Source organism: Drosophila melanogaster, chromosome 3R (assembly GCF_000001215.4).
Source record: "Drosophila melanogaster chromosome 3R".
NCBI classification, from domain to species: Eukaryota; Metazoa; Arthropoda; class Insecta; order Diptera; family Drosophilidae; genus Drosophila; species Drosophila melanogaster.
In genome coordinates this window covers 4,687,812-4,708,115 of record NT_033777.3, presented here as the reverse complement: position 1 = coordinate 4,708,115, position 20,304 = coordinate 4,687,812, and the positions used below count along the sequence as shown (strand labels likewise).

Here is a 20,304-nt window from a genome sequence, read left to right as displayed (position 1 = left end):
TCGACTAACCTGTGTCGGAACTGTCGCAGAGTCCCGCCTTGATGTACAGCTGCTTCTCCAGTCGCCGCTCCTCCTGCAAGAGCTGCGCCATATCCGGAGGCGGGGCCACTGTTAGCTCGAGATAGGTCTCCATGTCGTCAAGATCGCCGTCGTTTTCGATGCCCAGGAAGCTGGAGCGCTTGTTGCGCAACTCCTTCTTGATCCGTTTGGTCGAGTTCATCCTCTTGATGGGCGGCGAGGGTTGGGCGGGTTCCGGTTGTCCCTGAAGGTGCCGGCGAGTGCCGTTCGATATGGTCTCGTAGGTGTTGTCCGATGACCAGGTGTCTGTGTTGTGGCCCAGACTGTTGCCCAGTCCATCCAGCTCGTCGTCATGGCCCTCGTCCAGCGGAATCGGACTCTCGGTGGGCGGTGGTGGTGGCTTTTCCTTGGGTGGCTCCATCAGCCCTACTGGCGCTCCCACAGATCCCTGACTAATCTCCAGGCCCGAGTAAAAGATCTCGACATTTTCGTATACCGGCACCGGCCTTAAATGCTTGGGGGCATCGTAGTAGGGCTCCGTGGCCTTCGGCACTTGGTAGTAGGGCTCTGCTTGTTCCCCCGGTGTTGTTGGTGGCACGGGGTTCGCTGCCGATGTTGCTGCTGTGCTGCTCTCTTTTTGATTCCTGCTGTTGCTGGTTTGATTAGTGCTTTGATTATTCTCGTTACTGTTGCTGGTTTGCTGGCTTGGAATGCTTCTCCTGTGACTTATTCGCGTCGCTTGGGTCTGTGTGGTTATCGTCATAGTTGCTATCTGTTCATTATCTACTTCATGCATAGATATAGTCGAGCTGACATTCTCATAGATGGGCTCTCGTCCCCCCTGCATTTGCTTATCGGTTTTATTTGGCATTTCCCCACCCTCGTTGTGTGTTTCCCCCTGCTCGTTGGACTCTTCGTCGTGCTGCTCCTCGCAAATTGGCTCCTTCTCCTCCGGCTTACCTCCCAGCTCCTCCTTCTGTTCCCGCTTCTGTGGATGTTGTGCCTTGTCCATTGGCTTGGTTGTCGCCTCGCGATCAATAGCTTGCAGCGCCAATTCAAGAGCTTCGTTGATCTGTAGGGTGGGATGAGGTGGGCGTGACATGGCCAGCGAGCGAGCGAGCAAGAAAGCATCAAAAGCGTGCATGACAGAGAGAGAAAGAGAAAAATGCGCATGGATCGCATGAATTTAAGTTAGTTAAAACATTGGCTGCTGGCTAATTAAAATAAAAGCAAATATATATAAAAAATTTAATAAAATTATACACCGGAAATTAATTAAACTAAAGTCGAAGGGAAGACAGAACAATGCATTATTAACGCAATTCCGATGGAATTCCAGGAATTAGCACGACAATACACCAAATATATATTGCCTGTTCACCAACTCGATTGTCTGGAACCTGCAGCAAAGTCATATAAAAGTACGGCTTATCCCTCACTATGCACTATCGGGTTATGAATAGTCGAAATGGAATAACTACTGTTATTTATTGAAAATTGTACAAAGCAGTCGCAATTTCAGAAGGAGGCTTGTTTCTTTTTTCGCAACTAGAATACAGACAGATTTTGGATATTCTTTTTTTCGTCTTCTATGTATGTGTGAATTATGCTTGACATTTGATCACCTCTTTCCGATCCCAATAAGCCCAAATGAGATTCCAAGAACCGATTATATGTACAGGAAAGCACTTGAGCAAATATGGGTGCGGTTGTACGGAAACCAGCCGCTTACCCCTGGTGTATGATCGACACGATTCAACGAACTGCAGCGCTGCAATCGGTTTAGTTGGTATTTGTGGGACGTAGTTTAGATACTGTCCAATGCGAATAATTCGCGATTTTATTATTACGGTGTGCCGTAAAGATAACGCGCCACAGACACATGTGTGGGACCAAGAATATACGGAACTGTCCCGCCAGAACCAATATCGTCGAGGGCTTTAAGTACACTAAACCTAGGCGCTGCAGAGTCAAATCGACCCAACTATTTGTTTAGATACCAAGGGAGGCGGTATATGGGTCTGCAAAACTGCGGTGGTTGGATACATCTGCGACCCCCCCCCCCCCCAAAGTATGCAGCGCCAAACTAAAGCTGAACTGAAACCCAACTAGGCGGATGGGTGACTTTTGGCATTTTATACAAGTGCTAAGTGGGTAAAACGCAACATGCAATGCAACTTGGAGCGTTAAAACGAACACAGGCGAGACAACCAAACAATCAGATAGAAAAAAAGGGTAGAAAATTAAAAAGAAGAGTACAAACAGCAAAACACAAAAGGCACAAAACAGGGGAATATGAGCTTGAGAGACCGCTTACCTCGGAAATTGTATACTTGCAACAACTTTTGCTGGCAGTAAGCATGTAAACTATGTAACTGCATTAAAAGATAGGTCATATTTTACATTATTTAGCCAACAAATGAGAGCAAGGCATGTAAGAGAAATATATGTACACACAAATTATGTCAGAAGGTAAATCAGATAGCATTTTGAATTAAGCCTTAAATAAAAACCCTCAACCTATGGAATAGGGATAGGATCGGGAAACGGCATTCGTAGACATGGGAAAAGTAAGATTCCATTGGTTCGTCCACATCCATTATTGACTGTCGACGATTTTCATATATAAATTAATTTTTCACAAGATGATCATTTCACTTCTACGCGTATTTGATACACCGTTTGCATCTACATAATGATATCTACATTCTACACCGCGAGTAAGAAACCTGACAAGCAGTGAAAGCAGTTGAATTTCTAGCGGCGACACGTAAGTTTATCAGCGGCATGTAGAAAAAAGAATTTTCAGTTATCAATACTACAATTTTATCAGATTGATTTCGATTTTAGTTGAGGTTTATTAACAAAATTGAACAACAGTTATATCTCGATTGTATTATTAATTTTTATAGTACTTTAATTTATTTGGTATGCTTTTGCGGTTTTTTATTAATCCTTTCTGTGTACTTCTGTGTTAGAGCGACAAATTTACGGTTTACCTTTTATTTTCGTGTGTATGTTTGTGTATAAAATATATAACCATAAAACATATGTTTAACAATTGTTTATATAAAATCAAATTTTCTATTCGTACATAATTTTTGGGTTTAGTAAAGTATTTAATTAAATAAAGAAAAACTGTAGCTTACGTAGCTTGAGCCCATAACAAAATGTAAACAAAAACTGAGTAATGTCAAAAAAGATTGGAAACCATAGTAAAAATAAATTCGATTGATATTATTATTCGTTGATTATCATTTTCATTGTAAAATGTTCAAGTACCACTTCGATATACATTAATTTGAGAGAGCCATTTAAGGTCGATGAACAGCTTGGTTATTTTCTGAGCTATTCTAGTGTCGCAAAAGCGCTGGAGAGATCACATACCACTCCGAAATCTGGGGAATTTTAAACACCCAATCGTGTAGATTATGGGATGTCAATTCTCCAGTTTCATGATCTCGTCGTCTAGCAAATCGCTTATTTCCTGGGTTAACGCCTGTTCTGTTGTATTTTCCTCTAATATCTCATTTGTAGTGATCTTTTTTCGAATCTCAATGTTGACAGGAGCAGGTGTCTTGGGCAGAGGAGGTGGCACTGGTACGTCCTCCAGCTCACTTGCCAAATAGAACTTTGAATTGTCTACCCGAACAAACTCATCGGCATTGACCACATCTACTCCACTCTTGGTGCTGGTGAGCACCACCTTTTTCTCAAGGGTCTCATTCAGAGTGGAATGATGCTGCGGCTCTTCCTGATGCCCAAAGTTTCTGCGCAGGAAATCAAATATGTTCTTGGCTTTCTTCTCCTTAGTTGGTGATGCATGGAGCTGAGTTTGTTCCGGTGTCTTAGGTATACTGGGTGGGGAGATCTCCTTGACCTTGATCTCTGTTTCCACCACATGGGTGCGTGCTATTAACGGCTGCTGGGCACTTCCTGAGAGGTGTGACGGTGCAGTTGGTACATAGCCCGCTCTACTTATTGAATCAGTTCCAGATGCCGAAATACAGCAAGGCTTGGGTATGGGAATCTTGGATTTGCGACCTGGGAGGGGTGTCGACGGTTTCTCCACCGACTCCGGCAGCGAAGTCTTCATCATCTGACTGCTAGCTTTGCGCTCCTCTGCAATGATCTGCTCACAAGTGTCCATCAAAGCCTTCGAGTGAGCTGCTCTGACACTGCCAATGGGTGAGCTTGGCCTGTTTGTGATAACATAATTTTTATTATGCTTTTCACACTTTTTCACCTCCTCCTCACTGATGTCCTGAAATCCAGTTGCCGGCACTGGACCATTCCTCACATCGATGCTGTCACAAATAGGCTCCTGAGCTGGAGCCAAACAGTCTAGTAGTCCCGCACACAGGGCAATATCTTCTTGGCTGGGTGGGACGTCTAGATCCCTTACCGCTTCGGATATGTTTTTGCCATCACATTTTTTTACTAGATCCTCGGTCACAATCTGGAAACCAGTATTGGGCTGGGGTGATTTGGTCACATCGATCTTATCACAGGGCATCTCCTCCACAGCAAACTGATCCATTCTCTTGCGGTCTTCTTCGGCCAGTTGGATATCCTTTGGTGCTTCTCTATTCAAAAATTTCTGACACGAAGCCACATCCACTGAAGGCGAGGTGGGTCGTGACGAAGCCAGCTTGAACAAACTGGATTCATTCGGGGAGCAGGCTTTCAAGGAAGGTATCTCGCTGGGCGAAGATGTGTGCAGGCACAGTGAGTCGTTGGGTGCTAGGGGATCAAGAGTTTGGTTTGCCCGGGCATTTATTTTGCTAGGGGGCGTGTGTACAATTGCCTTGGTTTGACCAACAACTGGGGCATAGTCCCCAGAGCTACGATCCACCTCGTCAAGCTGAACTCGTTTCGGGGGCTTTGGAGAAGCAGGTGGTGTGATCTGGGGAATGCGACCACTGGGCAAAGGTTTCGGCGACATTATGGGTGATGTTAGCGACTTGGAATCGCTCTGGCTGAAGCAATTTGAAAGGGCCTTTACAGTATTTGGTTTGGGCAGCTCGTCGGGATCAACGATGGTCATAGGAGGAGCGCACATCACCACTTCTGGTGAAGGAACCGCTTCCTTAAGAGGATGCTCACTCCTTACAGTTTTCTTGGGAGGAGCTGGTGGCGTGGGCGGCTTGTCCAGTTGCCGTGAATTAAAAATCTCCACACGCCCATTGATACTGAATTGGGGGGGTGAAAACCCGGAGTTCGTGGGCGAACTTAAAGGATTTATATGTCCCTTAGGACTGGACGCTAACCTCACAGCCTTGGGCGACATGGGCGGCTTGCCCAGTGGTCGCGGTATCTGGGTAGGAATCGGAGTAGAGGTAGGTAGTAGAGTAGGTATTGGTATGGGGGGATTACTTGGCCGCTTGGAAAAGTCAATGATCTGGGTAAACTGACCAGGCGAAGTGACTATCTCGCAGACCTCTTTCAGATCGTCGTCGTTTTGAAAGGTTTCCTTGAACATTTTAAGCAAATTGCGATGATGGACCATTTCATTGGAGGGCTTTCTACGCAAGTTACAATTGGGAGAGGAGGATACCATATTTGGAGTGGATGTGGGATTGGGAGTGGGGCCAGATTTGGACACCGACACCGCTGAAGCAGCTACTACATTAACATCACAAGGACTTATCTTAGCGGGTTCGATAAAATTGTTAGTACAACTTACACTAAATTCCATGTCCCGCAATGGAGGAGCAGCCGCCTGATTGACCGCTTGTGCTGGAACCTGAGCGACTGTCGGTTGTTGGAGGCTTTGTTGAACCGCCGGAAGAGCTGGAGATGGTGGCAATGGCGAGGGATGCAGATCAGTCAGCTCATCGAACTCCGCTTCAATTTGGTTGACCGCATTGGCTGCTTCCTCCAACTGGCGCTCCTCGAGCGCCAAGGCGGCGATGGCTGCGTTGAGTTGCTGCTGCTGCTGCAGTTCATCAGCGGTGTCCTCCTGAATGCCGCTGTCGTCGTTGGTGTCTGCCACCGGCGGTTCCTCAATAATAAGGGCAGGAGGAGCTGGCTTAGGTGCACACAATGTAGTTTGGCTTGGTGAATGCTTCTCTTTTTGTTGCTGCTGGCGCATACGTTCCTCTTCTCCCCTCATGATCTCCAGTTGTCTGGCATCGATGAGCGCCACCAACGGTGGCTTCTTCTGCTCCTCTTTGGCAACGGACTGCTGCAGACTATTCAGACGCTGTTTAAGGGGCGGCACCGGCACATCCACACTCTTGCTGGAACTGAAAGCCTTCCGCTGCTGTTCCAAACTCTGCATGCGATCTCGAATGCTGGAGATGTCACCAGAAAGACGCCTCACCTCCGATTTGGGAGCAGTGGTAGCTGAATTTCCATTGGTAAGACCATCACGAAATACGAGTTTTGGGGCAGCTGGAGCACCACCGTTTGAGACTTCCGCCTTGGCCTGCTCGAAGATCTCCTTGCGTTTGGATATGTCAACCTTGGGCACGTCCACCTTTTGCTTCTCTACACCCTCCTGCGTGTCGCTTGGCGATGTCACCTCAAAACCACTCAATCGATCCTCAATTTTAGAGCCTCGCCTCGTGGGATAAGCAATATGTTCTCCAATCAACTTGCCGTTGGCATTTCCATTGCCATTGCTGCTGGCCCGTTGAACTCTTTGCTTGTAGTCCTGGATGGCTCCTTCGTAGGTGTATTCACAGAGATCCGGAGAACTGGCTTGCGCGTTACTGGAGGACGTATCGTATCCTGGCGAGGAGATGTATTGCCGCCCTGCTGACTTGGAGGAATTTGATGGTCCTGTCTGGCCAACAGCCGCTCCGTTCCCGTGGTTCCCATTACTACCGTTGCGGTTTATGTGATTCAGCTGCTCATCCACGTTTTGGGCGGTTACTCCAGCAGCTACAGAGCTAGCTGCTCCAATCGCCTTATCCAGCTCCGCCGCATGGTCGCTCTGTGGAGGTAATAGAATTTGTCATTTTTATTAAAAATTTTGGATAAATACTTAAATGGTAATGGAAATATGAGGATCCACTAACACACTAGTTGTAGTAGTGTATCTTTTTAAAGCGTATTCCTTATAAATATAAAAGAGATAGAAGAAAGCGTTTCTGTACCTATATTAATAAAACTTGATAAGAATAATTGAATAAATATTATCCTATATTTGTAGGTTCTGTAAATGTTTTGTGCACTCCATCGATTGTAATTCTTTCCCTTTCACAGCTGTTCTATTTATCAAACTCAAATTGTATTTCCTTAGCGTTTGCTAAAATGCTCTTATTCAATATTTTCCACTTAAATCTACAGGATCCCCGTTTCCAAGCATTTTTTTTTTCAGTTCAAAACTGATTATTTTGAGGTGTGGCGACCAGCGCACCTAATCCTTATCAATCCTAAGCTACATCTTTCGATCAGTTTCAATCTTAAGGGAAATATTTGTATCGTCTGCACATTTTCGATTGTTTGTGGTGCATTGATTATTACTTATGATTGGTATTTTGATAACCACAATAAGGTGGTGCATGTGCGGGCATTTGATTAATAATCTATTTGTGTCGCATCGCATTGCTTGCAACACTTTCCAATAAGTCTGAGCTTGAGTGGCAGCAAAATACAAATTAGATTTAATTATTAATTTACTGTAATAGCTTATAAGCGCAGTGACACCATAAATGAGTCTTAATAACGACAAAAAAATTAAGACGGAGAAACTGGTACTAGAAATGGGTGCTAAATAGGTCCATGCTACTATGGCAATGTGCTTCGTTGGTTGGAACTCACCATAACACTGTTATTGTCATAGTCCCCGGACAGGCTGCTCTTTCCGCTGGCACTGCTGGTTCCGATCCCCAAATCACTCAGGTCGTTCGTCTCATCCTCGTTGTATACGGCCAGGGAAGCCAGCTTGGCACGCCCCCGAGGTCCGCCCCTTTCAGCCCTGTGGGGAAATTTATGTGTTTTAATAAAGTTAAAGTTACATTCAGGAGGTGCACCACAGGTGCTGAAAATGAAATCGGGTGGTTTAGGATGACAAACAATGTAAAAGATTACTATGTAGTCTGATATCTTATAGCGATTTTCGCAAAGAAACACCGCAATATTCATTTCACTTGGATAATAGCACTTGGATTTGGATTCACTTGTATCAAGCATTTCAAAAGAACGTGTCGTCCGTGGCAGGACTCGATTTTGTGCAATCAACACTTTCAGCACGTTAGACACTAGTTGCGAACTGGGAGTTGTACTTGCCTCTCCTCCATCATTTCGGTGAATGTTTTCGACTTTCGGCGCAACCGATCATGCTCCTCCAGCTCGAGTTTCTTGGTCTCCACCGCTCGATCGATGATGTGTTCGACACGTTTTCGTCTCGATGATTTCCAATTGTCAAGGTTCTGTTTGTGTATTTTCCATTTGTTATTAGTTGATTGTCACCGGGTTGTTTTGTTGGCCATGTTTTGTTTTGGGCAGAAAGGTAGCGAAAGTTTGTATAGAAAACGAAAAGAGGAAATGTGTAAGAGTAAATTGTCATTGTGTTATTCGCACTGGGGAAGTGGACGAGCCGGAGTAAGTTTCTTTTGAGGGCAATTAAAAAGTTTTGACGCGGCTGCGGAACTACGTGACAAAGGTGGAATGTTTCCGAACCATGCGTAAACTTCGCTCAGTTTCATGGCAGTCATTACCGCAGTAAAGAATTTAAGATCCATTTTTTAATGAATCGGAGTGATGTGCAACTGTTTAGATTACACAGAGAGATCTTACTCTACGTCTAAAAAACCAGATGTTTTTGTTTAATTTATCTGGCAAAAAATATTTTTGATACTATATTAAAGGTTTTTAATCTCTCTCTTGTTTCCTGGTTTGACTTACAGGTAAAAAGCTTTCGGTCGACCGCGATGGTTTCAATAGATCTGCAACTCGGATTGCTAAATTTAAATTTAAAAGGTTTTTGCACTAGACGATTAAGCGAAAAGAGAGCAATTTATACACGAATGAGACTAAGCGGCATTTGATCTTCCTTTCCGAACAAAGTTGGTTGCCCAGTTTCAAAACGCCATGCGCATTTTAATGGATTTCTTCCCTTTTTCTTTTGGCGCACATCCGTAACTCAAAGTTTCGTCTGGGAACCTCTGAAATTTCGAAAAACCGTATGCCCATGGAACATTGATTAAACGCCAAAAGGCACTTTAAATGCAGCGCCTGCATCAAAATGGTTGATTCGGTAATTAGTTAGGTACAGTCACGTCAAAGGCAACTCTTTTCCAGGGTTATGGCAGCAGCAAATTTGCATGTAACACACAATATTGTGCAAGGAAAATAGAAGTGGGCAAAAAGCAGGCGACGAGGAAAAAACTATCAACAAAATGTAATAGTGATTATGCAATGCAATATCTTTTTGTCCGCTAACGGGCGACGTGCATTGGAAACTGGAGCGACCATAACGAGCCATGTGCTATGTACCATGCCCAAGTGATTTCGCTTTAGTTTATCCGGGGCGATAGGTTTCCAACGGCTAGCCAACGAAAACCAACAATAAAAAAAGAGAAAGACCAGTTTCGGAAGCCGATTCTTGAATTCGTTTTTACTAAGAGAGCCCGGGTAAATTTGTAGATTAGGTTAGATAAATAATTCTAGTAGACCTGACGAGCTTAATGAGGCACTTCCTTAAACACTAACGCATGAATAAACTGTTTTCACAATATTCAGACTATCGCATGATTGTAAGAGGTCTAAACAGTTTAGCTTTAGTCTAGCCCTTTTTAAAGGCCTAAAAAATCATCAGTGCTACGATTCACAGCCCATTTATCGAGCGGCTGTATACCGCTAATTTGTATACATATGTGATATGGACTTACGTTCTGCCACTCCTCTGGCTCCTCCTTCTTCACCTCCTTCAGCTTCTTGACCTCCTCGGCCTTCTTCAGCTGCTCCTGCGCGGTCTGGTAGAGGTTGCAGGGCTTGATCTGGACGAATTGCATCGGATTCTTTGAAGGAGCGGGAGGCGTTGGACGCGTCACTCGCTGCTTGGTCACGTACGGTGTGGGATCCGGAGAGGTTACGGACTACAATTAACAATAAGTGCAGTAAATGCAATAAAATTTCTAATTAGCATGAATTGCTTCAATTGAGCGGAGTAGTGTGGGGCGGGAAATCAAAAGGGAGAGTTAAATGCATATGTCAGCGGACAGATGTCCAGGGTGTGGAGTTATTGATACTGCTTCCATATAAACGTGTGGGCAGTAGCCTATATGGCTGCATTTTCTGATCTTAAATTCCATTGAATTGCTTATTAAGCTGCCAAGCTGCCGTCCTTGACCATTTTGAGCATTTTAGTATTTAGTTGCAAAAAGCATTCAGCAGCTTATGTAATACTGGGTAATACTCGAGTCCCTTTTTCATACATTTAGTTCTGCTTGAACGAACGCATGAAGTATTGAAATTGAAATATTTTCAAATTATGTACGTCTGAATATTCAGTTATAAGATAGTAAAAATACTTAAAAGGGAAAAGGGATGGATCCAAAACTACCGATATAGTGAGCAGCTTTAAGCGCAATGGAAAACTCACCAATTTTTTGCCGCAACCATTAGTGTCCCCGCCATTTGTGGACGATGTCGCCGATGTGGACATGAGGTCTTCCCTGCCCTCCAGCATGACCTCCTGATCAGTGGCCTCCATATGGAGCTCCTCGATGGTGCAACCTGTCTGTGGATATGTGTCGTCTGCTCTATGCTGTAATTTCGCCTTCCGTTGAATGTTGTGTTTGTTGACTGATCTCTGCTCACATGACACCGAACTCCTACGCGGGTTTCTTGGCCTCTGGTCAGTGACTCACCATGTCTCTGAATTCGATTCAAAGGCGATGCGCCAGCACCCACGCACATCGGGCGAGGTCTTCGGATGTGTCCAATTTCATTAGCTGAAAGACAAATAAAACCATATTGAGTATAAAAGCATGATAATCTGGTGTCGGAAATTGATGGCCTCATCTATGAACCATTAACCCCTGGTAGGAGCTGTTCAAGTGGGCAGGTGTCATCATGAGCAGAGCTAATTCCTGGCACGGCATCCGTGATGGATCTGCACAAAAACTTGAAAGCATTTCCTCAATCGACGGACGACGATAGCTTAACAATACTCAAAAAGTGCATTGCGAAGTTTAATTAAGAGTCATCAAAGAGCAATTGATTCCCCACCCGTCTCTCTGAGTGGATGCCGCTCTGGCCTGGGACCAACACGCTGGTATGCGGGTCAATCTTAAAAACTTCTGCCACAGCAATCATCGTGCCGCAGCTAACATCTTACATACACTAGCCCACCACGTAGTCATCCGCATAGTTCTACCCACCATTACCTCCATGTGACCCGGTATTTGAAAATCATTTTGCTACGATTTTCATTCCCTCCTACTAATTAATAACTATTAGGTCTTCTACTTTTCCCGTCGTGTAAACGACCTTGTTTATGAATGAAGCCCAGCATTCCTTGAGTTTTTCTTAGAAAGATGGTTCAAAAGGTTGCGAAAAGAGCGGACTTTTGCCATCGGGAAGAACAGTTACTGGGTCAGTATTTGTCTTACTTGTAAGCCAGGGGTATTCGCGTTTCGTGAAGATCAAACATATAAAAACTGCATGTCCCATTTGTCAAATGTGTTAAAAATATTTTTCAATTATCTGGAATTATCTGGTGGATTACTAATTTTCTTTATGTCGCGAACTATCATTTGCACACTTGCATCTCTAAATTGTTCAGCGCGTACAATATGACGACTTCTTCAGCACCCCAGTCTTGCAGACAGACAAAGATAGAGCACTCAACTCAGAAGACTCCTCGTAAGACACGACTACAAGAATTCTCCGCACAGAATACTCGAGAAGAAAAGACCAGCGAGGCCATTAACACATCATAATCAGCGGCTGGTTGGTTTTAACCAAATGCAACTGCAGCTTTAAACACAAAACAGAACTTACAGTATATAAGATAAAAAGATGCAAGGTCTATTAAGGTCTATTAGGCCAGTGTCGAAGAATTAACAATAATAATAAGGCGAACAAAATGCAATTAGATAAATATGGTTAAAAAAAAGATCAGCATCAAATCCCATCTTAGTGGCGCCAATCTTGATTCCAAGCGAATGCGGCCCCTTTAAGTCGCCTCTTGATTAGAAATGCAGAATTAATTAGTAATGGCGATGTATTGAAATGAAAGAGTGTGGTTATATAGAGGGAATATTTTCTGTCCTGAAGAGCGGAGGGTAAATTCCTTGTCCTTCCAATTGTCCTTTTTGTTGCCTTTGGGCCTCAATTTAAGCTAATTAACAGCAGCAGTTAGTGTCGCTACAAAGGGGCTAATGGCTACATCAAAGAATACTTCAAAACACCGATCGTTACGAACTTCCGTATGGAGCAAACGAGGAGACGGCTTTTAGAAATTATGAAGCAGAAATGTTAACATAAGATTAGAACCAAGGCTGTAGGTTCCGGTTTGAGAACCGGTTCCTTAGAATACTGAAACGAGGTTCTTGTGCGAGAAACTGCTTTAAGGATACAGATATAATTTTTAAAAATAAAGAATAATTACATTTTTCTTTAAATTTTTGGACAAATGCACAGAAGTATTAAGTCAATTAAAGTCAAGTCAATTAAACCAATTTAATATCTGTGTACGCATAGCATAAAAACCCATAGGTATTTTTTATGCCAACACGAAAAAGGTAGTTATTATATCCGTTACTCGTAGATTAAAAGGGTGTACGATGTTCGTATTTTTTTCATAAATCGAGAACGATTTAAAAAAAACTCCGGTTTAAAACTGCTCAACTCCGGGTTGGGTTACAGCTCTGGTTAGAACAGGAACAAGCATAAATGATACTATTTAATATAATAAAGTGAGAATTAAAGCATAATGTTTCTTTCAGTTTAATATCGATAGTTCACCTATTCACATTATTTTTTATCCCCATAATTCCAGGCACTCAGTCATAGCTTTAAGCTTTTTGCTTATTGTTTACCAACCAGTAATGCAATAACAAGCATAGCTGCGCGGTTTATAAGACGATCGTTGTCTACTTTTCACTTAAAATACAACAAACAAACACAGCCCGGTTCATTGTAACAGCAAAATATCTAATTAAATATTTATCAGGGATTTCAATCTAGAGAGGGGCAAACGTATTACCTTATCATGCGGTGAAATCAAGATTACGCAGCTCTTTGCCTTAGAACAATGGATAGGCTTGTGCTTTTCTCTGGGGAAAACAAATAGTAATAATAGTAATTATCATACCAGAAGATACCAATGAAATCTGTGGTATGACGAAGGGAAAATCACACTTAAATGGAGGCGGCGACACTTTTGATTAGTGTAGAAAGTCGATTTAAAGCAACTTTAAATTAAAACTTTGGGCAACTTTAAAAATTGTGAAGATACGAAATTACATGGTGTGTGGGATGAGTCGCCGTATGAAAATCGCTTTTCACTGACGCTAATGACATTCAGATTGTTGCGTCAATAGAAGCTAGAAGAGACTGCAAAAGAAAGATAGTCGAGGAACTTAGATACTTTGATACCAAAAAATCAGCTAGGGCGACATTTCGAAATTCTTTTGAATTCAAAACCTTTTTTGTGGGCGTTAGAGTAGGCAAAATGCTGTTTGATAGAAATTGACAAGACAATTGCCGAAAAAATCTTAAAATGTATCCCTGGGACATTTATTGTATATTTACATAAGATGATTGAAGTATCTGCGGTAAAAATGCATTTTTCTAAATTCAATAAATACAACCGAGCGCATTCTATAATCAAGAAAACTTGTCCAGCGAATAGATTGGTCAAAAAAATTAACTTAAAAACACCAATGTAGACAATATTCCAAGTAGTGACGAAGCGCACCAGGCACTTGAAAATCATAATCTGATGTGGCTTTCCGATCATACAGATACACAAACTTGCATACCAAGACTGGTGAAAGTGTCAAAATGAAAATGTAAGAATTTGGTGTTAATAGAAGTGGTGGACAAAAACAACGAAACGTATTAAAAAATTCCTTGTTAAAAATACGCATTAATTGATACCTCATTTGTCCAAATCATAATCTAATCCCCAAAGAAGATTTTGGGAAACTTATCAAATTGAAAATGTCTGTTGGTTTGTTTGTCCGTTTGCAAGAAAACGTTAGTTAGGTGTCCTGAAATAATGGCGTGGTTACTATATAACCTTTATTATCTACGGGTAATGGGTGTAAAATATATGTAACGAAAATCTTATTTTCGTTGTATTTGATCGAATTGCCGCAGTTAGCTTTTTTTCTCGTTTTCTCGTTTAACCTATTTTTAAACTTATAATGAAATAAATAAAGTATTCCAAAATCTGAAAATTCACAAATGTTTTAATGCATTCTAAATTTGTACAAACTTTAAAATTTTATAAAATAAAGTTGCATCATTCAATAAACTAGACAAATATGTATATTCCACTGTGCATCTTCCTTCTCCCTGACCGCGCACGAATCTGAGTCCGAATCCAAGTTTGTGGGGCACGATTAAAAGTGTCGCTGGTTGTTTTGTGGGCGGTGATGGGCAGCCATCGCTCAGCGTGTCCAATCCACCGGATCCCCGAGCACCAGCCTCCCATCAGCTTGTGACGTGGGTTTGTTCATAAATCGAGGCGATGGGCACGGCATGCGCCTCAATGAACGCTTTTTCTTCGTGTTACATGTATCCGCAAGATATCCAACACACTATGTGACATGACATGCCAAAGCACTTCGTGTACACGTCTTCCAACTGTCGATTTCACTTGCCCGGAGTTGTGCAACGATGTGAGCTTAATACAATAGAAGCCAATCAAGGGTATGTGAACTATTAGTAACTAGATTATTTGATCGCTCGCGCGAAGTGGCTATCATAAGGTCCGATCTTATTATCTTCTATAGTAAAATGTAAAGAATAAAGTTGTTCGGTTCATTTATCCTTTTGGCAAAAACATAACTTCTTTAATACACCATTTAAAAAGAATATAATTCTGAATAAGGTCAAGACGCAATGTACAATTAAATGTACAAACTCGTTTAAATGCATAGCGAGCAAATCGTTATGTATTTATGGCGCAAGATCTGAAGCCAAACTGAAAATATTTGTATAGATTCCAAGAAACATTGATTGAAATGGTTAAAAGTGAAAATCTTTTTTCTTTTATTTATTTTTATAGCCACGAAACCAATTACTAACTTTGCCCACTTCATACTAGATTCGTTAAAGAGTATATGTATGTACATAAAAAAGGTACAAAAAAGCGTTTCGAACCGAATAATTTAAATACTTTAAGCTGGGACAATGAAAAATTAAAATTCATAAATTGAAAAGTAGATTTCTTCATTCTGCATTTAAAATTTTAATAAATATAAAATGTGTAACAATATTTACCTTATTCTTTTTTTTTCAATTTTAAAAATCCAAAAATGCTTTTTTTTAATTTTTAATTTTCCTCATTGGTATGAGAGATTAGAATAAAAGTATGTAAGGGGAAGAAAAAGCATTTCTGATCTTATTATTATATATATTTTCCGGCATTTTATCGGAGTAACGGGTATCTGATAGCCGAAGAACTCGACTTCAGCGTTCTCTCATTTTTGTCGATTGCATTAATTGAAATATTTTTCGAGCGTGGTCAGAAAACAATAAGATGGAATGTGAAGTGTGAACTGAAGTCTCGAATGGGTTTTCGTTGTTGCCTTTCCAATCATAGTAAAAACAATATCGGAATGCAAGTACATCGAACATAACCGGGCAATTATCACGCTGCCGTGATTAGAGCGTAGATCTTGAAAGCACGCCCAGCGCGAACTGTTTGACAATTCGACACGCAAACTTATAAGTTCATTAAAATTTTAGTATCGATAAGTCAGACATGCACTTTCGCTCCACAGATATGAAATGAGCGGTGAATTGAAATCGTAAAATTATAGCTATATCTGCATCTAACAATCGCCATCAGTATCTGCAAGATAGCGGGTGTTGCCGCTGGCTTGTATTAATAAGAAATACCTCTGACTTCGAAATTCAATTTGTATCTCCTCGACTATGACAACTTCTATTGGCACCCATTGCTGTCCTTCTCTGGAAACTAGGGGAAATAGGCAAATGAATAAAAATCCAAACAATAAATATGTACATCGGTAAGATACGTTCCCTTTTGTGATTCATTTACGAAATTTCTTTGGCACAAATTTCGAGACACAGTAATCAATCATGAAAGCTCTTTAACGGCTCCATACCTTCGTTGATATGCAGTTTCAATTAATCCGTCGACCAGAAACACGGTCACTTTTCTGTCTGATCCATTTCGCGTTTCGCCTCAAGAGTAGGTTTAAAATTATTTTTTGCATTAAAAATTACTTACATGTTAAAAATTTACATTCGTACACACCCACAAAGTTGGAGCCATAGGACACGCCCCAGAAAAACGGGGTTGCCAAGAACGTTTTCTGGCTAAAATTAAAATTTCATACATGGATAGCAGCTTTAAGAATTGAGTTTGTACCAGGGCGTGACAGAATGCTTAATCACTGCGGACAGCAGTCCACGTAGTGACGAAGGGTACTACGGTTAATGAAGTCAGAGAGTCGTGTGCAATTTCGATAACAGTCGCTAACCTGATTAAATATCGTTATCTATTATTTCAACCCTTATTTTATTTATTTTAAATTTGCTCTAATTTGGATTAGTACAATTTTGTTCATCACTTATCAGCAAAATATCTCTGGAATACAATTGGTATGCAAAATGAAAACTTCTTTGTAGCAAACCAAATTAAAGTGCTCCAATTATTCCTGGCCTATGATCCAAACTGTATGAGGTCATTTCCAAAAGATTTAGAGCCCGATTACATTTGGAACTAATAGGTCTTACTTAAATCAGCTTATAATTATTAAATGACTATAATTTGCATTTTAATCTATGTGTAATGGTTATAATTATTCACGTATTAAAACAAGAGAGAACACTATAAACGAGATTCTCGACTATTGGATACCCCTTACTCAGCTAGTGAAAGTGCAAGGTAGATATATTAAAATTCGTTTAAAAATAATAGATAAGAAAAAATCTGACAATTTCGGGAAAAGGACGACAAGTTTTTGTGATATCTATAGAAAATATGATGAGCAAAAACAAAGAAATTTAAATGTCGAAAAAAATATTTTAAAGTGTGGGTGTTACAGTTTTGAATGGTTTGTAGTCGTAAGGTGGGCAGCAATCTTCTGAAATAAGCTTGTGCTGAATCTACGGCTCTGCAATCTGCATATTTATTTAGTTTTCGAGATCCTAACGTTCATACGGACAGATTGGTCAAGAATATATAACTTATAGAATCGGAAACGCCTTCTTCTGCCTGTTGCATACTTTTCATTGGACTTAGTATACCTCTTAACTCTACAATTAACGGGTATACAAATTGAGTTATTGGAAAAATTATGATTGGGATGTGTCTAGTAGTCGACAAGATGGGGACCGTTTCAAACGTTTTATATTTAGTTCTATTCTTTCGTATTGCCCTCGAACTTGGGTCTATTGTAGGTTCATAAAAATAATATTTTGTTTACCAAATTACTTGTTTCGTTTAGAATGCTTCCAGATTTAAGTTTACCAACTTTGTGTGTGATTCAGTGAATGAAACTTGGCTCGCCGTGCATCAGTGTCGTTTAAAGGCAATTCGAAGGGGCACAACAACCCTGAGTTTTAATGGAACTGTGCTTAAAACAATCTCAAAGTTTCGAGTCCATGGCCAAATTTTCAAGCGGGCCAATGGCTTTAAGCCGTGGCTCTACAACATAACGTTTGATGGTTGTCGATTTTTGCGAAAACCCTATGAAGCGCCAGTGATCATTGTTTTTAATCTATTAAAATCATTTTCTAATTTAAATTTCACATGCCCCTACATGGTATGCACCCTCTAAAACAATGCATATCAGGATATTTAATAACGAATTTGTTTTACAGGGTCCAGTGCATATAATGGGATTGCATATAATTGGAGAACAGATTCCGGTGCCACTTCCCACTGGGGAATACTTAATACAGATAAAATGGTATATAAGTAAGACACTTTTCCTATCGACGGGCATAAAATTTGCCTTTGAAGAGAACTTCTCATCTTATTAAATTTCTCCCAATAAAATTTAATCTTTTTATCGATGTAAATTAACTGTGGTAATAAAAAGAGTAAACTGCTGTTTATGCAATAAAAAAAGAGTAGTTTTCGTTATACAACAATATAATGAAGAAACGGAAACGCTTCCTTTTACTTGATTACAAACTTCATTTGTGCGAGTTATCATCCTTCGTTCATGTTCCACAAATGTTGCATAAGGGATGTGGTTCGATACATGAAGAAAACTGTAAGGACGTAAGAAGAGCTAATGGCTACAAGCCCCGGTTTTTGAATTGCAAATGGAATTAAGACAACATCGTCCATACAAATAGGTGTTAAACAATGTATAAACTCATGATCAAGGATTGAAAACACTTCCATCTACTAATTATTCTCCCCCCTTTGCAAGTAGTTAGTAATAGGAAAAAGTCGACTTTGACATAAAATAATCTGTGGTATTTTCAATACAATAAGTTTATACGACTATTGATTTTAAGTTAGTCGATTATAACAGTCGCATTGAGCGATTTAAAGATTTGTTCAAGAACGTAACTTAGCGATTGGTTATAGTTATGTTATTGTCACTTTTAAAAATAAGGTCTGAAAGAAAGAACAATACTACAATTAGTTTAATGATTAATAATACATGAAAATTCTATTGTCAGTCTATACTTCCAGCAGAAAGATAAACAAAAGCAACTGCGTGCCAACTCATAGGCAAGCTACATACATACGGATTCGATATAGGTAAAAAAAAAGCCCAAACCGATGGCAAAAGAATCCGACGAGCGGCCGCTCACAGAATTAGATTTAGATACAGCTACATTTGAGCGATCTCTTTGGCCTCTGGCGTAAGCGGGAGTTCTCGAGGTCAGCCACTTTAACTATGTGTCAGCCAGCCCCATGCACTAGCCCCATGTTTTCCCTGTATTCTCCATTATCTGACTCTCTGGAGTCTAGACCAACATTCACTCTCATCTTAGACCCGGCTCTGTCCGGTTTTTCTTTTTGCCCGCATTGCATTCGGACCGCTGCTGGTGTGGCTGCTTCTGGTGTGTGGCTTCACTTAATTTACTTTACTGTTATGTTTTTGCTTTCCGCTAGTTAGGCAAGGCAGGCGGCAATCCAAGACGGCGGTTCTTATGAGCGCGACCAACGTGTCGTCATACACTTGAACTTTTGGGTGGTGCACTGGCCAACACCGTTTCATAACCAATTCGCCCATACGTATCCAATAAAAGCTGCGAAATGCCAAAGTTTAATCCCAAACTGATTTGTAAATAAACATCTTGTTGTAGTTCTGTCGAATGCCGAGATATTACTCCACTACACGTTTGGTTGTGGTCAAATGTTGCAAGGTGTTGTGGGTTCCACGGTTACGCAAGCTGTTTTTACCGCCATTTGGTATTATCAACTGAAAATCAAATAAAATTATCGCAGGCTCAAATCAAAAACGATTTTTGTTCACGTTTATTATGATTTTTATTGAAGAGTTACGGGAGAGCTATCGACTCGGACATAAACAAAGACGTCTCTTTGTGTTCCATTGACACAGTTTGCAGTTTATGAAGTTTTATTGCTCACAGTCCCGTATATGCCATATGATTGGGCACAATGTCTGAACTCTTGATATAGACCTCGAGGATTGAAGGCGACCTAAATATGCGTAAGTCTATGAAATGGACAATAATCCTGCAATGATGCTAATGAAATCAAAGAATATCACGCCTTAAAGCATAATTACCACTAACTAATCGAAAATAGAAGCATAGAATGGGAAGTTTTAGTTGTTGATGTTGTAAAATAAACCAAAAGGTTATGTTTGCTCTCCGCAAAAGTGGTACCACACTTTGAGAAGCATAGAAGGGAGGCTGACCAAGGGCTTTTGAAAACATTAATGTGCTGGAATAACCAGAGACGGATCTCAAAAGGAATAAGGTGCTAAAAAGGGACTGAAGCCATCTTGGCGGAGCCTGAGACAAAAAGCGTGAAGCCTTAACCGATGATAGGTGTATATAACGTCCATGAATATCCGGCTGCAGGCATGCACGAAGAACAACCACAGCACAAAGTAGTAGACAAACAAAGCCTGCCAAAGGATCCGCTCATATAATGGGGGACCGGGCCTCCGAGGCGGGGTAAAAGGGCAA

At 41.1% G+C, this 20,304-nt stretch overlaps 2 protein-coding genes across 11 annotated transcripts in view, besides 2 other annotated features; one reads left to right on the top strand and one right to left on the bottom strand.

Moving 5' to 3' along the window:
- The window catches only part of smash (smallish), a 52,615-nt gene that overhangs the window by 4,078 nt on the left and 28,233 nt on the right, over positions 1-20,304 (bottom strand). For 4 of the 10 annotated variants that reach the window (NM_001259984.2, NM_001259983.2, NM_001144532.3 and 1 more), the window contains 6 exons: positions 10,574-10,925; positions 9,861-10,067; positions 8,257-8,399; positions 7,789-7,945; positions 5,705-6,958; positions 10-1,090 (listed from right to left, as the gene is read on the bottom strand). In NM_001259984.2, the coding sequence (NP_001246913.1) occupies positions 10-1,090; positions 5,705-6,958; positions 7,789-7,945; positions 8,257-8,399; positions 9,861-10,067; positions 10,574-10,684 (2,953 nt within the window). In that variant the 5' untranslated portion in view covers positions 10,685-10,925. Of the gene's footprint in view, positions 1-9; positions 1,091-1,750; positions 1,971-2,335; positions 2,394-2,854; positions 6,959-7,788; positions 7,946-8,256; positions 8,400-9,860; positions 10,068-10,573; positions 10,926-20,304 lie in introns of those variants that run through there. The other 6 variants (NM_169015.3, NM_176399.3, NM_169014.3 and 3 more) reach the window with 3 other exon arrangements.
- Positions 15,584-15,638: a mobile genetic element.
- Positions 16,998-17,424: a mobile genetic element.
- On the top strand, positions 17,508-18,165 carry CG33927 (uncharacterized protein; the record flags this gene model as incomplete). The annotated part of the gene is made up of 3 exons (NM_001031976.1): positions 17,508-17,576; positions 17,628-17,945; positions 18,004-18,165. The coding sequence occupies 3 exons, from the start codon at positions 17,508-17,510 to the stop codon at positions 18,163-18,165; spliced, it is 549 nt and encodes a 182-aa protein (NP_001027147.1).